At 38.9% G+C, this 21,981-nt stretch overlaps 2 protein-coding genes across 2 annotated transcripts in view; one reads left to right on the forward strand and one right to left on the reverse strand.

Annotated features, from left to right (window-relative positions):
• The first annotated feature begins 1,240 nt into the window (after nucleotides 1–1,240).
• Nucleotides 1,241–21,981, forward strand: part of LDHC (lactate dehydrogenase C) — a 31,995-nt gene continuing 11,254 nt past the window's right edge. Inside the window, exons 1-6 of the mRNA XM_008148992.3 lie at nucleotides 1,241–1,351; nucleotides 1,605–1,739; nucleotides 5,681–5,798; nucleotides 11,799–11,972; nucleotides 19,425–19,598; nucleotides 21,637–21,754. Coding sequence (XP_008147214.1) covers nucleotides 1,614–1,739; nucleotides 5,681–5,798; nucleotides 11,799–11,972; nucleotides 19,425–19,598; nucleotides 21,637–21,754 — 710 coding nt within the window. The 5' untranslated portion in view covers nucleotides 1,241–1,351; nucleotides 1,605–1,613. The remainder of the gene's footprint in view (nucleotides 1,352–1,604; nucleotides 1,740–5,680; nucleotides 5,799–11,798; nucleotides 11,973–19,424; nucleotides 19,599–21,636; nucleotides 21,755–21,981) is intronic.
• LOC103292728 (mitochondrial import receptor subunit TOM7 homolog) lies at nucleotides 6,764–6,925 on the reverse strand. Its single transcript, XM_054725549.1, has one exon. It carries the CDS (start codon nucleotides 6,923–6,925, stop codon nucleotides 6,764–6,766), a length of 162 nt encoding a protein of 53 aa, XP_054581524.1.

A 21,981-nucleotide genomic window follows, 5' to 3' on the forward strand; every position in this document is an offset into this window, starting at 1 on the left:
AACCTTTCTATGCACAGGAGAACGCCCAACCAACTGAGCTGCATGAACCAAGGCAATTTTCTTTTTTAAGTGTGACGGAAAGCTATTGAAGGGCTTTAAGCAGAGTTATTGCATGATCTGAACTATATTAATCATAGGCTTTGATACAGAAAATGAATTACCCTTTAGATTTTGAAAAAGATTCAAATGCAAATGACAAAAAATGACAGAGGAGGTTGTGTCCCTTTGTGTGAGTTATGAATTAAAAATCACTCTTAGAAAACTAGACATGGCCATATATATTTTTGATTTCAGAGAGGAAGGGAGAGGGAAAGAAATAGAAACATCAATAATGAGAATCATTGATCATCTGCCTCCTACAGGTCCTCCGCTAGGGATCAAGCCTGCAACCTAGGCATGTGCCCTTGACCGGGATCGAACCTGGGACCCTTCAGTCCGCAGGCCCAGCTAGGGTTTCTTTTATTTAAAAAAAAACAACACATTTTTTATTGATTTTTAGAGAAAGAGGAAGGGAAAGGGAGAAACATTGATGAGAAACATCCATTGGTTATCTCCTGCATGCCTCCCACTGGGGATTGAGCCTGCAACCTGGGCCTGTGCCCTGACTGGGAATCAAACCAGTGACCTCTTGGTACATGGGTGGATGCTCAACTACTGAGCCACACCTGCTGAGCTCATTTTTATGATTACCCTCTACTCTCGAAAGAGAAATTCAAACATTATTTCAGCACTCCATCCTGAAGTTACATAGCTTAATAATAATTTTAAAAAATTCCTGCAAATGAATGTTTGGATATAGGTGTGATAAGTGCACCAAAATGTGTGTTCCTCAAAGTCAGGTTGGTGACTCCCAAAGTCCAATAAAGACACTTTACTGCTTTAAGCTGGCAAAACCCTAAAAACAGGAGATGCTCCCTGAAGGGTTCTTTCCCGTGGGGGCCTGGAGAGTTTAGCCGGGTGGTTGTGGGGTCTCCAAAAAGTCAGGGCCCGAAAATCGGTCCCAGGCCGCCTGAAGGAAACGAAACAACACTCCGATAACCTTGATTGCACGCTCTCCAAGATCGTCTCTTCATTCTTCACACGGACAGCAGGAGGGTGGAACCGCCGAAGCAACCAGCTCACATCAAGAGGACGCCGAGCGTCTGCCAATGCGCCTGCGCCGGCCGGCGGGGGCGGGGCTTGCGTGCTGACGTACGCGGAGCGTGCTTGCGTGTCGGGCGGGGAATAACCGTAGCCGGGCTTCGCACCTCAACTGCCGTGGGTGTTGTTCTCCGGGGTCCCTGTTTTAAAAATCCTTAAAGGCTGTGTGTTATGCGTCCGGGGGCTCTGTACTGAGTTGCCCCAAGCATTTGTGAGTATCTGGCACTGGGGCGAAAATGGTGGCTGGGGCAGGGAGAGCTCAAGGAGCCTGTTGGTGCCTCAGCCCCTACTACCTCTCCATACCCTTGACCAGGATATTCTTTCTTTGGCTTCCCCTCAGCCCTGGCTCCCCCTTGGTGCAAACTCAAGAGGTAGTTTGTTAGTTCAGTGTGATTGAGCACATCGCTAGCTATGAGCGTTATTCAGGGAGTTCGATTCCACTGAAATTGCGTTCTCTCTCTCAGGTTCTCAGGATGTCAACGGTCAAGGAGCAGCTGATTAAGAATCTAATTGTGGAAGATAAAACCTCCAATCAGAAGATCACCGTTGTTGGGGTTGGTGCGGTAGGCATGGCTTGTGCAATTTGTATCTTATTGAAGGTAAGTAAGTGACCAGCCTATTCTGGGGCTGAAGATCAAGCCCTTTTAGGTCTTGTCGGTCGATGAGTTCAGGTTTGCAGGGCTAATCAATTGACAGCAAATACGCATCCTCTCATCAGACTTTTTTTTCTCTTGGTCATATTCCTCTCATCTGATTTTGACACAATGTAAGAAACATTTACGTGGAGTTTACCATTCTGAGACTGTTGCAGATTTATTTGTAGGCACTTTGTTAAGTATTATAACATTGAATTATAACAATTCAATCCATGAATTGTCTTCCTTGAGTAATGGGTGAAAATTATATTTCCCAATGGCTTCCACTTTACAATTAAAAAAAAAAAACGATATGACATGCTCATTATAAAACAGAAAGTACACAATTTGATAAAATAACAAAGTTAATTTGAAATGGAAGTTCTTTAATTTTCCTTTCTGTGTCCAGAGCATCTTCTCATGTACGTATTGGCCATTTGTATATCTTCTTTGGAGGAATGTCTATTTAAATCCTTTGCTCGTTTTGCCCAGCCAGCATGGCTCAGTGGTTGAGTGTCTACCTATGAGCCAGGAGGTCATGGTTTGATTCCTGGTCAGGGCACATGCCAGGGTTGTGGGCTCAACCCCAGTGAGGGGCGTGCAGGAAGCAGCTGATCAGTGATTCTCTCTCATCATTGATGTTTCTGTCTCTCTCTCCCTCTCCTTTCCTCTCTGAAATCAGTAAAAATATATTTTAAAAAATATTTTGCCCACTTAAAAATCCAGTTATTTGTTGTTTAGTTGCGAGAGTTCTTATATTCTAGATGTTAACTGCTTATCAGATACATGATTTTTACATATTTTCTCCCATTCCCTTGGTTTCCCTTTACTCTCTTGATTGTGTCCTTTGATGCACAGAAGTTCTTTATTTTAATGTAGTTCAGTTTATCATTTTTACTCTTGTTGCCTGTGCTTTTGGTGTCATATCTAAAAATCATTGCCACATTCAGTGTCATGAAGCTTTTCCTCTGTGTTTTCTTCTAAGAGTTTTATAGTTTTAGATCTTCGATCCATTTTGAGTTAACTTTGTATATGGTATAAAGTAAGTGCTTCTACTTCATTCTTTTATATGAAAATATGCCATTTGTTGAAAAGATATCCTTTCCTGGTTGAATGTTCTGGCACCTTTGCCAAAAATCACTTGATCATATGCATTAGAGTTTATTTCTAGACTCTCTGTCTTGTTCCATTGCACTATATGTCTGTATTCTATTACCTCACAGTTTTGATTACTATAGTTTTGTAATAAGTTTTTAAATCAGGAAGCATAAAATCTGTTATTTTTCAAGATTCGCTATTCATGTCTTCTCCCTCCCCCTCCCCTTTCTTTTCCCCTCCTTTCCTCCCTCCCTCTTTCCCTACCTCCATCCTTCCCTCCTTCCCCTTTTCTGTATTTGTGGGTTGTTGTTTTTTGCCTCCAATTTGTTTTGGAGCTCGATCATTGGCCTCATCTTGCCCATTCAGTGGTAGCAGCAGCAGCCAGATTTTGCCTCCTCCAGAGTTCTGAGACTAGCTCCTTGAAGCACCCGTTTTAGTCTTTCTGTGCCTTCAGCCTTAGGGGTGGTAGTTTCAAGCTGTGGTTACAATCTTTGGGTTATCTCAAGTGTTATCTTTTTCTTCTTTCATCCTTCCAACATCTGTCTAAACAATTCCCTATATTAAATCCCTTCCATTGGAATGCTTAGAATGGTTTCTGTTTTTCCTGTTCCAGACCCAGACAGATACATAGATTGATGTAAAAATGGATCGGTAACTTTTAGTTTTAAAAAAATCAGCTAGCCCTGGCTGGTGTAGCTCAGTGGATAGAGCGTTGGCCTGCATACTGAAGGGTCCCAGGTTCGGTTCCGGTCAAGGGCACATGCCTGGGTTGTGGGCTCGATCCCCGTGGGGGGCATGCAGAAGGCAGCCGATCCATGATTCTCTCTCATCATTGATGTTTCTATCTCTCTTTCCCTCTCCCTTCCTCTCTGAAATCAATACAAATATATTTTTACAAAACCAGCTAGCCAAAAGTTTCATTCTTCTGGATGAAACTCGTTATCCTCCTCCTATTCCTGATATATGACACATAATTTAGTAAATTTTAGAATTTACAGTTGTCCAGTCAGATAACATGGTACCTGATTTGAGGAAGAAAACATTAGTAAATGGGGACTTGTATCCTTTTTTGATATTGCTCACCTTTGGAATCTGGCCACTGGAATCTAAGGGAATACACTCCTATATAGTTTTATATTCTGTTGAATCTGATGAAAACCCAATTCAAATTAGAGTAAGCATATAAAGAGACTACATATTGTCCATATAACTAGAAAATCTAAGAGCAGAACTAGCTTCAGGTACTACTAGATTCTAGAATTCATACATATTGAGATACAGTATTGTATATCTTGGGTTATATTTCCTCTGTTGGCTTAATTCTCAGGCAGGGTCTTTCTATGTAGTGGTAAAGATGACTATACAGTTTATTCTTAAGAGTCTTATGTCATTCTTAGAGCTATGATTCCAAAGAAAAATGACACTTAATTTTCCATCTTCCATTTTCAAACCTTATAGACTTTATGCCCATTTGTTATGCCTGGGCCATATGCCCATTTGTGAACTAATTTCTGCGACCAGAAGGAAGAATGGAACAATTGGTTGGGTCTGGTTATATGCCCATCTACTGTTAGGTTGGAGGACTGACACTAATTGTACTGTACTGACCTACATGGAAAGGGTTCCTATAGGTGGCTACTTTTCTATTTGGCCATGACAGTGCATACTAAAAACAACTTCAGCCAATTTAGAAATAAGGCATATGGGCTAAATATAGTAAAATCCTTGGAAAGAATTTAATAATTTTTCATTGGCTTCATTTTTTAAATTGATTTTTAGAAAGAAAGAGGAAGGGAGAGAGGAATGGAGGAGGGGAAGGAAGGAGGGACGGTAGGGAAGAGAGAGAGACAGAGATAGAGACAGAGACATCTCTTTGTTGTTCCACTTATTTATGCATTTACCAGACACCCGGTGCACAAAATTCGTGCACAGGTAGGGTCCCTAGGTCTGGCTGGCAGTCAGGGCCGATCGGAGCCTTCAGCTGCCAGCTGGGGCCTTCCTTCATTCCGTGCCACCCCCTGGTGGTCAGCGCATGTCATAGTGAGCGGTAGAACTCCCAGTCTCCTGGTCAAACTCCCGAGGGGACACTTTGCATATTAACCTTTTCTATATATAGACTAGAGGCCCGGTGCCTAGATTTGTGCACTGGTGGGGGGCATGGCCACAGGGATCAGCCCGCTGTGGGAGCGCTGCTCATCCCGGTCAGCCAAGCGGCTATGGACCCGCCCACTGGGTGGCTGTTCCACTGCAGGAGCGCCGCTCATGCCTGTCAGCTAAGTGGCGCTCCCACTGTGGGAGCACACTGACCACCAGGGGGCAGCTCCTGCATTGAGTGTCTGCCCCCTGGTAATCAGTGTGCGTCATAGCGACTGGTCGACTGTCATTGTGGTCGTTTGGCCATTCGGTTGCTGGGCTCTTACATATATAGATTGGTTGTTTCTTGTATGTGCCTTGACCGTGTCATCTTACTGCAACCTTGGTGTATCTGGACATGCTCCAACCGAGTTAGCCAGCCAGGGCAACTTTTCATTGGTTTTAAACTGTTATCTGAAGTGGAAGAAACCCAATTCTAACAAAATTAACAATTATATGAAGGCAAAGCAATGAATTTTTATTACATTCTGTTGTTTACCTTGACTTCTGGTCCATTCTAGGCATATTAAAAGACTATCATTTTTTATATATTTTTTTCTATTAAAAATATAACTCTCCTTTGAGTATAAAATAGCCACACAAAACTTTTTCTTATTCTTCTAAAATAGGAACATTTTCCAGAATATCTTATTCATAACTTTAATGTATTTTAGGATATGGCTGATGAACTCGCCCTTGTTGATGTCGCAGAGGACAAGTTGAAGGGAGAAATGATGGATCTTCAGCATGGCAGTCTTTTCTTTGCTACTTCAAAGATTGTTGGTGGAAAAGGTTAATTTTAGTGTTTTTTAAAATTTTTATTTATTGATTTGAGAGAGGGAAGAGTGTGTGTGTGTGTGGGGGGGGGGCATCGATTTGTTGTTCCACTTATTTATTCATTCATTGGTTGATTCTTATATGTGCCTTGACCAAGAATCGAACCTATAACCTTTTGGTGTATGGGATGATGCTCCAATCAATGAGCCACCTAGTCAGGGCTCTGCTAAATTTTTATGGTTTTCCTTCACTTTTATTTTCCTCATACTTAAAAGGACAATTTTTAAAATATGTTTTTATTAATTGTAGAGAGGAAGGGAGAGGGAGAGAGAGAGAGAAATATCAATTGGTTGCCTCCCACACATGCCCCGACCAGGGACTGAACCTGAAACCCAGGCATGTGCCCTGACCAGGAATTGAACTGGCGATCTCCTAGGACATAAGTAAGTGTTCGACCACTGAGCCACATTGGCTGGGCAGGACAATTTTTAAACAACTTGCTTTTAATGTCTAAGACATTCAAATTAATATTCATAGAAACAATTAATTTAAAATATTAATTTTGAAATGTAAAAAGAGTTTAAGTATAACAAACATTAGTGCATCCCAGTGAAACATTACCAATTCAGTTGATACATTATGTAATATCTATTCAAATCTCATTCAGAAATTGAGGTCCAAGACTAGCCTAGACTTTTTTAGGTGCTTTTTTTTTTTTGAGGTCCAAGACTAGCCTAGGTGCTTTTTTTTTTTTTTTTTAACACATTTTAAAAATACTTATTTTGATACAGTCTATCATAAATAAGTCAGTAGAGTTTCCAATCTGCTCCAGATGCATCTGTGTAGTAAGAACTGGTGCCATCTAACTTGTGAGTGTCTGAATGATGTTCCATTTCTTGTCCCAGCTGGAGCCCAAACCTTCCATGTTGTTCCTGTCCATTGATTGCTTCCAAATCCATATGACCAAATAGTTTTCATCCTCAGAGTAAACTTAAAATAGTTGATTTAGGCATTCCAGGATCTGCACCCCTCCTATACCCCAAGTAAATCATGAGTCCAATAAAGATGCAATGGATGGCAAACTGGCCACATTTTAAGAGCTGCTGCATCCTCTGCTGGACCTCTGTGCTCAGCTTCACCATGGTAGCAGCCTGAGCTGTGCAGTCAACTAGATACTCTTGAAAAGAACAAGATGGTGAGAGCTTACTTTACCAGATATCAAGGCTTATTCTAAATGTAAACCTACACTAATTGAATGCAGACACACACAAAAGATTGTTATATAACACTCATGTTGTTAATAAACATATCATTGGGAAATTTATGGACTTACAAAATTTTTTTGTTATGGTAATGGTTATTTTCATAGAAAGAAAATTGAACTATTATTTTTTAATACAAGAATTAATTCCAGCTTGGTTAAAAACCAAAATGTGAAAGGCAATACTTGAAAGCTTCTGTTTAAAAGATAATATGTTATCTTTATGACCTCAGGGTAGGGCAAAATCTTGTAAAGACAAAGACACAGCTCAAACAATAAAGGAAAGAATATAGAATTTGTGTTTATAAAAAGACACTGTAAAAGAGTGAAGAAACAAGCCATAAACTGAGAGAAGATATTTGCAACATAATTGACTAAGGAATAGTATTCAGAATAAAAGTATTTGTATAGCCCAGTTGGTGTGGCTCAGTGGTTGAGCATCGACCTATGAACCAGGAGGCCACGATTTGATTCCCAGTCAGGGCATATGCCTGGGTTGCAGGTTCAATCCTCAGTGTGGGGCATGCAGGAGGCAGCTGATCAATGGTTCTCTCTCATCATTGATATTTTATCTCTCGCTCCCTTTCCCTTCATCTCTGAAATCACTAATATATATATATATTTAAAAGTACTTGTATAATAAATGGTAAATATACAGATCTCAGTAGAAAAATGGGAAAAGACAAACATTTCACAAAAGAAACTCAAATAGTCTATAAATATATGAAAAGACAATTTCATTAGTAACTGAAGCAAGGGAAATAAAAGCATAACAATATACCATTACACACCCATTAGATTGGCAGAAGTATGATAATACTAAATGTTTGTCAGCATGTGAACAATAGGTGCTCTCATACTTGACATGTAGGAGTATATTATAGTAAAACCACTTTTTTTTTTTTTAAATATTTTTTTTTTTATTCATTTTTCACAGAGAGGAAGAGAGAGGGATAGAGAGTTAGAAACATCGATGATAGAGAAACATTGATCAGCTGCCTCTTGCACAACCCCTACTGGGAATGTGCCCGCAACCAAGGTACATGCCCTTGACCGGAATCGAACCTGGGACCTTTCAGTCCGCAGGCCGATGCTCTATCCACTGAGCCAAACCGGTTTCGGCTAAAACCACTTTTTAAAAAAGTTTGCTATTACCTGGTGAAATTGAACATAAACGTATCCCACAACCCAGAAATTGCACTCCTAGATAAATTCCCAAGAGAAACTATACATGTGGGCTAGGATACATGAACAAGATTGTATAGTGGTGGCCCTAGTCGGTTTGGCTCAGTGGATAGAGCGTCGGCCTGTGAACTGAAAGGTCCCAGGTTCAATTCCGGTCAAGGGCACATGTCGGGTTGTGGGCTCGATCCCCATTGGGGCACTTGAAGGAGGCAGCCGATCCATGATTCTTTCTCATCATGGATGTTTCTATCTCTCTCTCCCTCTTCCTTCCTCTCTGAAATCAATAAAAAATATATTTAAGCCAAAACTGGTTTGGCTCAGTGGATAGAGCGTCGGTCTGCGGACTGAAAGGTCCCAGGTTCGATTCCGGTCAAGGGCATGTACATTGGTTGCGGGCACATCCCCAGTGGGGGATGTGCAAGAGGCAGCTGGTCGATGTTTCTCTCTCATCGATGTTTCTAGCTTTCTATCCCTCTCCCTTCCTCACTGTAAAAAATCAATAAAATAAATTAAAAATATATATATATATTTTTTTAAAAAAAGATTGTATAGTGGTGTAATTTGTAATAGTTCCAAATTGGAAACAATTCAATGAATATCAATACTAAGTTGTATATATTATGCAATGTGATATTACAGAACTGTGAAAGTGAATGAACTAAAGGACACGCATTAACATGGATGAATATCAGAAACGCAATAATTAGCTAAAATAATCTGATTCCAAAACATAAAACTTAATATGTTGTTTAAATAGGCATCGGTGGTGCCCTAGCTGGTTTGGTTCAGTGGATAGCGCATTGACCTGTGGACTGATGGGTCCTGGGTTCAATTCCAGTCTAGGGCACATTCCCAGGTTGCAGGCTAATCCCCAGTAGGGGGTGTGCAGGAGGCAGTCGATAAATGATTCTCTCTCATCATTGATATTTCTATCTCTCATTCTCCCTTTCTCTAAGAAACTAATGCAAATATATTTTAAAAAATAGGCATTGGTGGTAAACCTTTTTAAAAAGTTAATATTGTGATTTTCACCACTTAGGAATAGTAACTTCTGAGTATGAAGGATGTAGGTGCAACCCTGGAAGCATACAGGGGCTTCCAAGATATTGGTGGTGTTCTGTTAATTTGTATGATTTTTACTGAGTTGTTAACTTTAATGTTTTAAAAATTGATCATGTATTTCTTTTTTTTTTAAATTTCTTTATTGATTAAGGTGTCACATATTTGTCCTCATCCCCCCATTCCCATCCCACACCCCTCCCCACGGATGCCCCAACCCCCTGTTGAACTTAACCGTTGGGTAGGCTCATATGCATGCACACAAGTCCTTTGGTTGATCTCTCCCCCCTCCCCCCAACCTCCCCTATCCTCCCTCTAGATCATGTATTTCTTAAACACTCTTCTATATGAATGATATAGTTCATAATAGAGCATTTTGAAAATACTTTTGGCAAGTTCTAATGAGGAAGAACAATGGGACATCATTGATTATCCACAGATGTTTTAAATTTTCTGATACGTGCAATAGTTAACACAGACATCAAGTGACTGGAACATAGAAGGTGCTAAGATCTTTATGGAAGAAAGGGAGGAATATGAGATCAGAACTTGTTATTATGATCTTAGGAATCACGTTAGGGTTTAAATACAACATACCATGGGAAGAAAACCTAAGGCACTATATATAAGGACTGTTTTAGAATTATAGGCAGTAAGTGCTATAAAAATTCAGTGAAGTAAGAGAGTAGTATTTATGAATGATATCATTAGGGAATGTCTCGCAGAGGAGTTGGTATTTAAAGAAGTACTTGATTAAAAATATAATAATAATTGCTAACATTTATTGAACATTTAATATGTACGAGGTTCTGTTCTGAGTATTTTCTGTATATAGACTCACTGAATCATCTAAAGGAAAAACTATTAATCGCTCAGTCTTGCAGGTGAGGAACTGAGGGTTAGAGAAACAGGCAAAAACTTGTCCAGAGTCACATAGCTAAGAAGTGGCAAAGTCAAAATATAGGCGGTTGGATCTCAAGAGTCTTTGCTCCAGACCATTATGATTTGCTGTCTCTTAGAGGATTGAGTTATATTTAAAAAGGAAAATAAGTAATAAGTATGGAGATGATAGCATTAACAAAATCAGGGCATCTGGAAAATCTGACAAAAATAATACATGAAGTTAGTAAAATAACTTGGAGGCAGATTATGAAGACTTGATATTTTACTTTGTTATACACTTTGACTTTGTTAGGCACAATATCTCATATAATCAATTTGAATTGTGGAGAGATGACTGAAGAAGTTGCAAGGCTTTTATGTCTGTGTATCCTCAAAAAGTTGAGGTGGGAGAAGGGAGGAAGAGAGGGGATGGTGGGAAGAGAGACAGACAGATTACTTTGGATTTCTCTGGTTAGGTAAGTTTATGGAAGGTCAATGTCAAGCAAGGTCTTTGAGCAAGAATGAGTAGACTGTGTGTAGAGAGAGAATTTTTTATAGATTTTTTACTTGATAGAAGGGAGAAACATTTTAGATTAATGTAACACATACCAGCCTAAGAAATGCCATCTTTCTAAGTTGTATTTCTAATTAAAATTTTTACTGGGGGAGGAAAAACAAAATGTTTATGATTTATAATTTGTATTAGAAAGATAAGAATGACTTTAAATAAAAATGTAATCAAATCTTTAAAATTGAACAAATTTCCTTTTTTAAAAAAAATATTTTATTGATTTTTTACAGAGAGGAAGGGAGAGGGATAGAGAGCTAGAAACATCAATCAGTTGCTTCCTGCACACCCCCCACTGGGGATGTGTCCGCAACCAAGGTACATGCCCTTGACCGGAATCGAACCTGGGACCCTTCAGTCCGAAGGCCGACGCTCTATCCACTGAGCCAAACCGGTTTCGGCTCCTTTTTAAAAGAGCATTAAATAATTTTTAAAATAGAGCAGATTTTATCTAATTAAATTTTTTGACATCCATATGATAAATAACTTCCAGGTATATAATACTTAAAAAAAAAAGTCCAGTATGGGATATTGAGCATCATATCATATTGTCATTAGGGATTTAATAGGTGAAACAATTTTACAACTGATCATTAGATTTAGAAGGTAGTTTGTTTTCTTTTGTGGATCAAGAACGTGCTTGTGATCTCAAATCCTGTCCCTTCTAATTAGAAATAAATACATTCCTACTCTTAGAATCCTGAAACAGATACATACATTTTCAGAGTTTTAAGCTTCTGATATATATAGTGTTTCTAAGAAGCCAGAGAGTTTATTTGCATTGCCTCAGGCCTTAATAACAAATGAGAATGTCGGCTTAAAAGGATAGTATGATCTATTTTTTTTAAAGCTGTTTGAAACTTTTAAGTCATAGTGACAAGACTTTGTTCAGGTTATTCAAAATAATATTACTACATGGAAAGTCTGTTCACTTCCAAATGCCAGACATGAAGGTATATAAATGCTTTAATACCAAGATCATACAATAGTCTTTTAAAGAATTAAGGCACAATGATTATGGCAGTCATGATCCAAATATTGTCTTTTGTTTCCCTTTTAGATTGTCGTGTATCTGCAAACTCCAAATTAATTATTGTCACAGCAGGTGTACGGCAACAGGAAGGAGAAAGTCGTCTTTCCCTGGTTCAACGTAATGTGGACATCATGAAATCAGTTATTCCTCTCCTGGTCAAGTATAGTCCCGACTGTAAGATACTTATTGTCTCAAATCCAGGTGAGTCTTTTCTCTTTAACTGCATAAGTATGGTCTTTCCAGACCATTCCTTTTTTTTTTTTTTCCTAGTGCAAGGGGAAGTTTATTTAGCATGCAAAACAAAAGTACACTTAGAGAAGACTGGAGCAGAATGCTCAGAGAGCCGCCTTGGCCCTTTAGAAAGAAAGTCACAGAGGCAGAAGAAGTGAGCCAGCTGGGCTGTGTGAACTCAGGAATCAAGTTACAGAAGCAAAAGAAGGGGCTTGAAGGGGATTAGCCCAGGATGAGCCCAATACTCCCCTAGTTGCAAGTCTTGTGGGAACCCTAACAGAAAGAAAACAAAGATACAAGCCTGAAGAATGAAGGCATGGGCAGGCTCTGGAGAGAGAGCATGTACTGGGTCCTTTATCTTAAGAGATTATTATTATTATTATTATTATTATTATTATTATTACTAGAGGCCCAGTGCACAGACTCTTGTACGGGTGGGGTCCCTTAGCCTGTGCCCTCTTGCAATCCGGGACCCCTCCAGGGGATGTCGGACTGTCGGTTTCGGCCAGGCCTGCAGGGATCAGGCTGAAACCAGCAGTCCGACATCCCCCCGAGGGATGTAGCAGTGCCAAAGCAGCAGGTGGTTGGGGAGGACCCCAGCTGGGGCCGGGCACAGCTCTGCTGCCACTCATCCTGGCCCTGCTGCACCTGCCGCCACCACCGCTACTTGCCACTCGGTAGTGCTGCTGCAGAGGCAAGAGAAGCTCCCACCACCACAGCTGCACTCACCAGCTGTGAGCCTGGCTTCTGGCTGAGCAGTGCTCCCGCTGTGGGAGTGCACTAACCACCAGTTCCTGCATTGAGCATCTGCCCCTGGTGGTCAGTGCTCATCACAGCAACCGGTTGTACTGGTCGTTCTGGTCATTCAGTCATAATGGTTGCTTAGGCTTTTATATATAGATTTTTTTATTTTCAAGAAAAACAATTTTAAATATAATGTTACATGCAATAAACATTAATATTTCAAGAAAATGATTTTAAATATAATATTACATGCAATAAAAATTAATATTTCAAGAAAAAAGATTTTAAATATAATAATACCAAAACTGTACTAACATAGTATCACAAAAGTTGTAGGAAATATTAAAAACCTGCAAATAACAGGATTACTTCTATTCTAAAATATTTTTTCTCCCTTTTTTTAAACAACTTTATTGAGGTAAAATTTATGAACAATAAACTACCCATTCAAAGTATATAATACAATGATTTTTTCCAGCTTTTTAAAAATATAATTGTCACTTAACATGCAAGTTTAAGGTATACAGTGTGATGATGATTTGATACATTTACATATTGGAAAATGATTACCACAGTAGGGTTAGTTAACAACTCCATCACATACAGTCATCCCTTGGTATTCTTAGGGCATTTGGTTCCGCTGTGGATACCAAAATTCTTGGATGGTCAAGTCTCCTTTATAAAATGGAGTGACTTGTAGTTGCATATAACCTATATTTGCATATAGACTACAGCATGGTATGCCTACATATTGCTTTATTTGTGTGTAGTTAGCATAGAACTCAGTGCGTGACAAATTCAAGTTTTGCTTTTTGGAACTTTCTGGAATGTTTTTTTAAAAATATATTTTATTGACTTTTTACGGAGAGGAAGGGAGAGAGATAGAGAGTTTGAAACATCGATGAGAGAGAAACATCGATCAGCTGCCTCCTGCACACCCCCTCCTGGGGATGTGCCCACCACCAAGGTACATGCCCTTGACCGGAATCGAACCTGGGACCCTTGAGTCCGCAGGCCGATGCTCTATCCACTGAGCCAAACCGATTAGGGCTGGAATGTTTTTTCAAATATTTTTGGTCTGTACTTGGTTGAATCTGCAGATGTGAAACCTGTAGGTATGGAAGGCTGACTATAATTACCACTTCTTTTATCATGGTGAGAACATTTAAGATTCTCTGTTTTAGCAACTTTCAAATATATATTGTTAACTATAGTCACCAGTGCTGTATATTAGATCCCCAGAACTTATTCATCTGGAAGTTTAAGTTTATCCTTTGACTGACATCTCTTTATCCCCCTTCCCAAACCCCTGACAACCACTATTGTACTCCCTGTTTCTATGAGTTTAGGTTTTTTTTAGATTCCATGTATAAGTGATATCATACAGTATTTGTCTTTCTCTGTCAGACTTATTTTACGTAGCATGATGCCTTCAAGGTCCATCCCTGTTGTTACAAATAGGAGGATTTCCTTCTTTCTTGTAGCCAAATATTCCATTGTACATGTATATACCACATATTCTTTTTAAAAAAAAATATTTTTTTATTGATTTCAAAGAGGAAAGGAGAGGGAAAGAGAGAGAGAAACATCAATGATGAGAATCGATTGGCTGCCTCCTGCACACCCCACACTGGGGATCGAGCCCGCAACCTGGGCATGTACCCTGACTGGGAATCGAACCATGTCCTCCTGGTTCATAGATCGATGCTCAACCACTGAGCCACGTCGGACAATATGCCACATATTCATTCATTCATTCATTCATTCATTCATTCATTCATTCATAGATAGACACCTAGGTTGCTTTCATATCTTGGCTATTGTGAATAATGCTGCAATGACCATGGGAGTACAGATATCTTTGAGATACTGATTTCATTTCTTTTGGATATATACCAAGAAGTATGATTGCTAGATTATATGGTAGTTCTATTTTTTAATTTTTTGAGGAACCTTCATACTCTTTTCCATAGTGGCTGTCCCAGTTTACATTCTCATCAACAGTGCACAAGGGTTCCCTTTTCTTCGTATCCTCACAGAATGTCCCTAAATGTTTTATATTTTTGATGCTACAAACGAGTTGTTCTTTACATTTCATTTTTAATTGTTTATTGTGAGCATATAATAATACTGCTGATTTTTATGTATTGACCTTGTATCATGAAAAATTACTAAATTCACTTTTCCTAGTAATTCTCTTTAAATTTTGGGGATATTCTCTATGCATTATCATGTCATCTGCAAATACAATTTTATTAGTTTTAATTCTTCCTTTCCAATTCAAAGACCTTTTTACTTTCTTGCCTCATTTCACTGGTTAGCACTTCTAGTAAAATGGTGAATGTAAGTAGTAATGACAGACAAATGTACATCACGCTGGAGGTTCATTTCCTCCCTTTTTAAAAAAATATATTTTTATTGATTTCAGAGAGGAAGGGAGAGGGAAAGAGAGATAGAAACGTCAATGATGAGAGAGAATCATTGATCAGCTGCCTCCTGCTAGCCCCTTAATGGGGGTCGAGCCCGTAACCCGGGCATGTGCCCTTGACTGGAATTGAACCTGGGACCCTTCAGTCCACAGGCAGACGCTCTATCTACTGAGCCAAATTGGCTAGGGTCCTCCCTTTTTTTTGGTAGCTTATCAGAGAGTTGGATAAGCTAAATTGAGCCTGAGCCAGCCTATGTAGAAACAGCAAGGTCTTAAGCTGATGTCAGTATTCCTAGCATGCAAGGTTCTTTTCAGGGATCTAAGTATATATCTTGGCTCTGGAAATGCATGCTGCTTACCACTGTTCCCAAACCCAGCTATCCTTTGATAAATTTCTTATTGTTTAAGAAAATTAGGGCAAAACTAGGGGTTCACTTCCCCCTCCAAAGCTACATACAGATATACAGGTTCATTTCCTCCCACTGAACCAAACCGGCTAGGGCTCTTTGCTCATTTTTAAATTGGGTTGTCTTTTGGTTGCTGAGAAATGAGAGTTCTTTTGCTTTACAAATATACTCTATAGGTTGTCTTTTCCCTCTCTTGAATGATCCACAAAAATGTTTAATTTTAATAAAATCTAATTTATGTATTTTTCCTTTTGTTTTTTGTGATTTTAGTGTCATACCTAAAAAAATCATTGCCCAATCTCAGGTCATAAAGATTTACCCCTATGTTTCTAGTTCTTATAATTAGGTCTTTGATTCATTTTTAATTACCTTGCACATGCTGTGAGATAAGGGTCAAGCTTCATTCTTTTGTATGTGGCTATCCATTTATTTCAACACTAGAGGCCCGGTGCACAAAATCTGTGCACGGGGTGGGGGTCCCCTTAGCCCAGCCTGGACACTCTCTAATCCGGGACTCCTTGGATCGGGCTGAAACCTGCAGCCAGACATCCCTCTCACAATCCGGTACTGCTGGCTCCTAACTGCTTACCTGCCTGCCTGCTTGCCTGATCTCCCTTTAGTGCCCCCCCTTCCAGCCTGGTCACCCCCAACTCCCCCCCCCACCGGCCTGGTTGCCCCCAACTGCCCCCACCCCGCTGGCTTGGTCACCCCTCACTGCTGCCCCTGCAAGCCTGGTTGCCCCTCACTGCCCCCCTGCTGGCCCGGTTGCCCTCATTGCCCCCCTGCCGGCCTGGTTGCCCCATGCAGCTTGCTGGTCAGTTGTTTGGTCATCCCTCGCTAACCCCACTGCCAGCCTTATCGCCCCACGCAGCCTGCTGTTCAGTTGTTACTATGAGGGCGTCGTGACCAATTTGCATATTACCCTTTTATTAGTATAGATTTGTAGAAGAGATTACTCTTTTCCCAATAAATGGTCATAGCACCTTTATCTAAAATAAATATCATAGCCCTAGCTGGTTTGGCTCAGTGGACAGAGCATTGACCTGAGGACTGAAGGGTCCTGGGTTTGATTCTGGACAAGGGCACATGCTGGGATTGCGGGCTTGATCCCCAGTAGGAGGCGTGCAGGAGGCAGCCAATCAATGATTTTCTCTCATCATTGATTTTCTATCTTTCCCTCTCTCTTCCTCTCTGATATCAATAAAAATATATTTAGCCCTAGCTTGTTTGGCTCAGTGGATAAGAGCATCTGCCTACAAGAAAATGAAAAGATGACCCATAGAATGGATAGAATATTTTCAAATCATATATGTGATTAAGGACTTGTATCTAGAATACATAAACAATGCTTATAACTCAATGATAAAAAGAAATGATAGCCATTCTGACAGGTGTGAGGTGATATCTCATTGTGCTTTTAATTTGCATTTCTCTGATGATTAGTGATGCTGAGCATCTTTTCATATGTCTGTTGGCCATCTGTGTGTCCTCTTTGGAGAAATGTCTCTTCAGATTCTTTGCTCATTTTTACATTGGATTGTTTATTTTTTTGGTGTTGAGTTTTATAATTTTTTAAAAAGTCTATATATTAAGCCCTTATCAGATGTATTAGCAAATATGTTCTCGCATTCAGTGCTTTGTCTTTTCATTTTGTTGGGGGTTTCCTTTGCTGTGCAAAAACTTCTTTAGTTTGGTGTAGACCCATTTGTTTATTTTTCTTTTGTTTCCCTTGCCTGAGGGAATATATCAGAGAAAATATTGCGAGAAATGTCTGAGATTATACTGCCTATGTTTTCTTCAAGGATTTTTATGGTTTAGAGTCTAACATATAAATTTTAATCCACTTTGAATTTATTCTTATGGATGGTGTAAGAAAGTTGTCTAGTTTCATTTTACTTCACATATCTGTCCAATTTTTCTAACAGCATTTATTGAATAGACTGTCTTTATCCCATTGTATGTTTTTGCCTCCTTTGTCAAATCTTAATTTACTATAAAGGTGTGGGTTATTTTGGGGTAACGCAAAAATTAGAGACAAAAAAGAATATTACATAATGATAAAAGGTTAACAGAAAAAGCATTCAACAAAATTCAACGCCCAATCATGATTTTATAAATGAATCTCTCAGTAAACTATGCGTAGAGGGAAATTATTCTGAAAAAAGATATTTGTGAAAAACATAGCTATCATCATACTCAATGGAGAAAGACTGAAAGGTTTCTCCCTGCTAATAAGATCAGGTAAGACAAAGATGTCATTTCACCACTTCCATTTAACATCATGCTGGAAGTTCTGGCCAGAGTCACTGAACAAAGATTTATCAAATACTTTATTTATTTATTTAAATATATTTTTATTGATCTCAGAGAGGAAAGGAGAGGAAGAGATAGAAACATCAATAATGAGAGAGAGTCATTGATTGGCTGCCTCCTGCATGCCCCATACTGGGGAGAGAGCCTGCAACTTGGGCATGCACCCTTGACCGGAATTGAATCTGGGACCCTTTAGTCCACAGATCGATGCTCTATCCACTGAGCCAAACCAGGTAGGGCTCAGACAAATACTTTAAGTCAACTATTAAAAGTATGTTTAAAGAGCTAAAGCAAACCAAGCCGAAAGAGGTAAATATGTCTCACCACATATTGAATAGTAATAAACAGAAATTAAAAAAAGAAACTAAATAGAAATTCTGAATTGAAAGTTAAATGAAAATTCAATAGAAGGGTTTAACATGAGATTGAAAAGGCAGAAGGAGGAGTCAGTAGACTTGAAGATAAGTTAGTTCATTGTTAAGGCTTTCTCAGTTTCTATTGATGCTTTTTTTCCTTTGGTGCAAACTTCTTTATTTTGTTTCATGCCTCATAATTTTTGTTAAAAACAACATTAAAAAAATTATAGTATGAAAACTATAAATCAAATTCTTCTCTCCTAGGGATTTTTGTTGTTGATGATGCTTGTTGCAGTTGTCTTTTGTTTATTTCATAACTTTTGTGAACTCATTCTGCAAGTCTGTATTCTTTGTTGTGCATGGCCACAGACATCTTTTATCTGTTTGTTTAGTAATCAGCTAATGATTGAATGGAACTTTAAAAAAATGTGGAACCAAAACGTATCTCCCAGTCTTTGATGTAGGCCTCTGTGTGCATGTTGGAGCATGCCTTCAACACTCAGCCAGTTTTACAACTGTGTTCTTCACTTCCTGCTTGTGCAGAGCCTCAAGGTCATACAGAGCTTAAGCTTAGGATCTTCTCATGTTTTTCCTGAGCATGCACGCACTGGCACACTGCCCTGGGTATGCATGTGACTTTTGTCTAGGTAGGAAATGTTGGTAGCTTAGATGAGGCTATGGTGATAGAGAGGAAAAATCTAGGCAGCCTTGAGGTAGAATTAACCGACTATAAAATATACAGATAGGCACATATATTATCTTAAAAGAATTTAAAAAATTCTGATAGTGAATAATTTAACCTCTTAAAACCTACATGAGAGATTATCAATATTTTCTTGTTGAATTGCTTTTCTTCAAATTTTTTTAAAATATATTTTTTAATTGATTTTTTACAGAGAGGAAGAGAGAGGGATAGTTAGAAACATTGATCAGCTGCCTCTTGCACACCCCCTACTGGGGATGTGCCCGCAACCAAGGTACATGCCCTTGACTGGAATCGAACCTGGGACCCTTGAGTCCGCAGGCCGACGCTCTATCCACTGAGCCAAACCGGTTTCGGCTCAAATTTTGTAATAAATTTATATTTGACTAAGACAATTGATCTGTCTATTCAGAAAAGCAAATTGTAAAAGGAAGTTATTATAAATCTTTTGTAACAAATTTTTCTTCCTAGTGGATATTTTGACATATGTGGTCTGGAAGCTAAGTGGCTTACCTGCCACTCGTATAATTGGAAGTGGTTGTAATCTAGACTCTGCCCGTTTCCGTTACCTGATTGGAGACAAGTTGGGTGTCCATTCCACTAGCTGCCACGGTTGGATTATTGGAGAACATGGTGATTCTAGTGGTAAGTATAAACCCATTTTCATTATGTAATCACACTTATCTATAATGATGCTTATTTAAAGTCTATTTTTTGTGATATTAATATAGCTGTGTAACTTTTGTTTTATTGGTATTTCCCTGGTGTACACTATCTTTTTTGATTTTCATTCTTTTGCATCGTTGATTTAGTTACTCATTAAATTGTGCATAGAGCATATAACTATTTTAAAAGTCAGTGAATGTTTCTCTTAGCTGGAGCACTTTCATTTATTGTTATTTTTTTAAACATTACGAAGGTACAATTCATATACCATAAAATTCACCCATTTAAAGTGTATAATTCACTGGTTTTTAGTATATTCACCAAGTTGTGCAGTCATTACCACAGCCTAATTATAGAACATTTTTATCAACCCAGAAAGAAACTTTTACTTCTGAACTCACTCCCACCCCAGCCCCATGCAACCACTAATTTACTTTTTGACTATATAGCTTTATTTATTCCAGACTTTTCATTTAAATAAATTTATATATTTTGTGATTTAAACTGTTACTTAGGCCATACCAACCTTTTTCTTTTCTGAACTTAAAACATTTAAGCTCTGCAGCACAGTTAGAACTTTATACTTCTTACAGTATTCTCTAATTGTATTATATGTTTGAATCTTCTTTCCACAGTGGCAGTAAACCCATTAAGAATAGGGACCATTGATTCAGTTATTCATTTGTTTATTCAAAGCATTTAATGAGTCCTTCTTGTATTTGTCTGTTGTTTTTTTACTACAAATGTCATCCTATATAATAAAAGCCTAATATGCTAAGTGTCCAACTGTTGGTTCGACTGTTCAACCAGTTCCTATGATGCACACTGACCACCAGGGGGTAGATGCTCCAACCAGTAGGTTAGCTTGCTGCTGGGGTCTGGCTGATTGGGACTGGGGCGAGACAGGTGCACATGCCCTGGAGCCCTCCCACGGTCCCTCACCAGCCCCAGTCATGCACTAGTGGGGTCCCTCAGCCAGGCCTGCGGGGATCGGGCCGAAACCGGCTCTCCGACATCCCCCAAGGGATCCCAGATTGTGAGAGGATGCGGTATGATAACAAATACTTTTGATTTGACTTAGACAAATTCTTAATTTGACCTTTTGGCTTGTTACTATACTAATTCAGCTCTTCCTCCTGGAAGTCATTAAAAGTAAATTTTCCTAGTTACGTTTTTATTTCTCACTTTTAATATCACATTATTTTATTTGAAAACAAAGCAGTGTATTTCTTAAAAAAATATTTTTATTTACTTTTAAATTGATTTTTAGAGAGACAGGAAGAGTGAGGCAGATAGAGATAGAAACATCAATTAGCTGCCTCCTGCATGCCTCCTACTGGGGATCAAGCCTGCAACTGGGGAGTGTGCCTTGCCTGGAAATCGAACCAGCAACCTCTTGATGCATAGGTCGATGCTCAACCACTGGAACATTTTTTATATATTGACTTGAGAGAGAGAGAGAGAGAGAGAGAGAGAGAGAGAGAGAGAGAGAGAGACATATTGAGATTGAGAAATTTGTTGTACCACTTATTTATGCATTCTTCCATTGATTCTTGTATTTGCCCTGACGGGATCGAACCTACAACCTTGGTGTATCAGGATGATGCTCTAACTAACTGTGCTAGTTGGCCAGGTCAGCTTCACCTCATTCTTTATTGGATATGAGATTCTAGATTGACAATAGTTTCCCCTCAGCTCTTTGTTACTGTTGAGAAGTGTGGTGTTAATTTGTTGCTCTTTTTGCTTGTAATATTTTATCTTTTTAACCATTCTTTTCTTTGTGGATTCTGTACTTGTGCCTTGCTTTAAAATGCCTCCTATGTCACATAGTTATAAATAAATTCTACTACATATTTTTCTAACACATAATTTTATTTTTTACATTTCCCTTTTTGGCCATTTGAAACTTATTTTTATTATATGGTATAAGGTAGTAATCTAAGTTTATAAAAAATTACTAAAACAACCGAAGCAGTACTAGGAAGAAGAGTTCATTCTGAGATACATTTCTTTTTAGTGCCCTTATGGAGTGGGGTGAATGTTGCTGGTGTTGCTCTGAAGACTCTTAACCCTAACTTAGGAACTGATTCAGACAAGGACCAATGGAAAAATATCCATAGACAAGTTGTTGAGAGGTAAAGTACTCACTAAGTTTCTTAAAGCATTAATAATCAGTAGTAAGAACAAATGTCACAGAAAAAAATATAGTTGATCTTTGAGTTTTGTGTGGCAAATGATTCTAATCTTATGAAAATCCTTGAATTCAGACTTACATTACTCACAGCTTTATTTGGGGGCATTTTCACAAAGCAAATGTGCTTCACAAGAACTCATATGTTTCAGGGTAATTTAGCAAGTAATT

Source organism: Eptesicus fuscus, chromosome 13 (assembly GCF_027574615.1).
Source record: "Eptesicus fuscus isolate TK198812 chromosome 13, DD_ASM_mEF_20220401, whole genome shotgun sequence".
NCBI lineage: Eukaryota > Metazoa > Chordata > Mammalia > Chiroptera > Vespertilionidae > Eptesicus > Eptesicus fuscus.

Excerpts from the sequence above, each read along its gene's own strand:
- LOC103292728 (XM_054725549.1), bottom strand. The coding sequence starts at position 6,925 with ATGGTGAAGCTGAGCACAGAGGTCCAGCAGAGGATGCAGCAGCTCTTA.